Source organism: Penaeus chinensis, chromosome 18 (genome assembly GCF_019202785.1).
Source record: "Penaeus chinensis breed Huanghai No. 1 chromosome 18, ASM1920278v2, whole genome shotgun sequence".
Lineage (NCBI taxonomy): Eukaryota > Metazoa > Arthropoda > Malacostraca > Decapoda > Penaeidae > Penaeus > Penaeus chinensis.
The window spans coordinates 17,406,508-17,409,007 of NC_061836.1; the positions used below are offsets into that span (position 1 = coordinate 17,406,508).

The 2,500-nt window shown below is 40.2% G+C and overlaps 1 protein-coding gene across 3 annotated transcripts in view; it reads right to left on the reverse strand.

Annotated features, from left to right (window-relative positions):
- The window catches only part of LOC125034790 (kinase D-interacting substrate of 220 kDa-like), a 16,913-nt gene that overhangs the window by 652 nt on the left and 13,761 nt on the right, over positions 1-2,500 (reverse strand). For 2 of the 3 annotated variants that reach the window (XM_047626765.1, XM_047626763.1), the window contains 5 exons: positions 2,168-2,266; positions 1,683-1,781; positions 510-608; positions 174-236; positions 1-55 (listed from right to left, as the gene is read on the reverse strand). The exon at positions 1-55 is cut by the window's left edge and continues 652 nt beyond it. In XM_047626765.1, the coding sequence (XP_047482721.1) occupies positions 1-55; positions 174-236; positions 510-608; positions 1,683-1,781; positions 2,168-2,266 (415 nt within the window). The remainder of the gene's footprint in view (positions 56-173; positions 237-509; positions 609-1,682; positions 1,782-2,167; positions 2,267-2,500) is intronic. The other variant, XM_047626764.1, reaches the window with a different exon arrangement.

The window sequence follows — 2,500 nt, forward strand, 5'->3', positions numbered from 1 at the left end:
TACACTTCATTATTCATGAAATCAGGATTCATGGTACAGTTGGAGGGGTCGTGACCTGCAAGAAGAGAGAAGTTAGTATCACTCTGGAAATGGTGTGGAAAGTCGGCTTTACTTGAAGCTCAAGGCTTCATGTCGTACTGTATTAAAATACATTTCTAGCGTCGTCCTCGTACCTTCCAGAAGTTGGAGGACCTCTTCCTTGGGTTTGTACTGGGCGATATCGTATGCCGTCATCCCTGTGAGGAGATTTGTGGATGCATAACAAATTGTTGATATTTAAATTAAGAATGTAGGTTTCAGCTAATATTGTGCATTTCTTAGTATAGTGTCCTTCACAAATAGTATTCGGAAATAATGCCAGGAACTAGCGCCTAATAAAATCAAAACACAACCGAAACATAAATCTAAGTCACGCACTAGCTTCTCTTCGGCTTTTAGTCTGTACTGAACCCAAAGCAAGTGAACCAGCGGAAGAAGGAGAACCACAGTGTAATCTAGACCGCCCTTACCGTCGTGGTCCCTGATGAGGAGGTCCGGGCAGCTCCACAGAAGAGCCCTGACGCAGTTGGCCTTGCGGTTAATGACGGCCCAATGTAATGCCGTCTTGCCTGCGGAAGAAGAGGAAAGGCAGCGTGAATCTTTGTGTCCTTGATCTTTGAATATTCTCAATGATACATTAAACTGCAATATACGCTGAATAATTTTGACTGGTGATAGCTCCAGAGTGCGCACAGTTCTTAACCGATGTTAAGGACGTACGTCGTCTTGTTTGTCGAAAGGTTTTATTCCGGAACTTATGATTTAAGCTTTTAAACCTAATGCATTCAACTGAAGGTCGAATTGTAATTCCTCAGATTCTGCAGGAGCCGAAAGCAAGCGATGAACCTCTTGTGATTTATCATGCATAAATTACCATTCTTAGATGGCAATTGTTAGTTCTGAGATCGTTACTTCAATGTAACGGTTTTCTTCAGTCACTATAGGGATTAGTATTATGGAAAAAATTCGGTCATTTGATTTATGACCGTCACATGAACAAATACAAATCTCTAAACACCCGCGTTATCGATTTTCTTCATAAAAAAATCTTATAGACGACACGCACCATGATGAAAAGGCAATCTATGTGGACAGTTGCAAATTAAGTATGGGAGGAGTAATTTCGTCTAATAGAACACTCTATCTCTATAAAGACGGTTCATATTACGCGAATTTGTAGTGTTCTTGATTTGATGTGATAAACGATGTCAATTGTTACATATGGCATCCGATGTCTGTTTATCTTTTACTCTGGATGTTGAGGAAATAAGAAAATATTGCTGCCTTTGCTCGACATAGGTTGCCGAGTGTTTCTAGTGTATGTTTTGCAATGATCATTGGATCAACACATTTCTTTCCCGAGATTAATGTCTCTTTTTTAACCTTCAACATTTGCAATGGACGCCGTGTCTCTTATTCATTGCATTGAATTTTATTAATGTATTTGTTTATTTATTCTTTTATCTATGTGTTTGTTTTTGTTTGTGTTGTTCTAAAGACAACGCTACGAATTCAATGCAAATCTCAAAGGACAGATACTCCAATCAAACAATAAAACAAAAACAAAACAACAACAAAGCAAATATCAACGATCCCAAGAACAGAAACACAAAAAGAGAACAAAGACCAGAACAGCGGCTGACCTGTGTGTTCCTGGAGGTTCGGGTTGGCGGTGGCGTTGACCAGGAGGTTGATGAGGTCGACGTTCCCCTTCTTGGCGGCGTAGATGAGCGGTGTGTCGCCTGCGGGAGGAAGAGGGGGGGGGGGGGGGTGAATGCACGGAGGCAAGAGATCGAAGGGATAGTACATAAAACAACGACAATGACAATGGCTGACTTCGCTGTGAAACGGAGAGGTAAAAGACATGATCTAACGTTACGAAAAGAAGGAATAGAAAACAAATCAAGAATGAGAGTTCACAGTTCGAAAAGAAAAGATTAACGAGATAATTCAACAAATGTAAATTTAGTGTACGAAACAAGGTCAACCATACTCGCTAGATCGTCTAAAAAAAAAAAAAAAAAAAAAAAATACTCTGTGTTTGTGTCTTAACAGAAAACAAATGGAAGGAATAACATTATCTAAGCGTTTGTGCATAATTCGAACGCGTTGAAATGCATTCTCTTACCCTCTTTGCTCTGTAAGTCGACGTTCGCCCCCGAGTCGATCAAAGCCATAACGATGTCCGGGAATTCGTAGTAGGTGGCTTTATGAAGCGGAGTGAAACCTGGAAATAAGGGCAAGTAGGTTAACGCTGCAGAAAAGGAGTCACGCGTGGCAATGCTGAGTAAGACGGTGTGAATAATGTGTTCTAAGGAAAGGTATGAGTGGTTAGGTGAACATTAGGAACAGTGAGTAAAGTACGTCTGCATGAAATCAGTTGATGTCATATACTCATTTTTCTTCCATGTCATCATATACAACGAGCATAGAAAAAAATCATAAGACTGAAGAAAAGTGA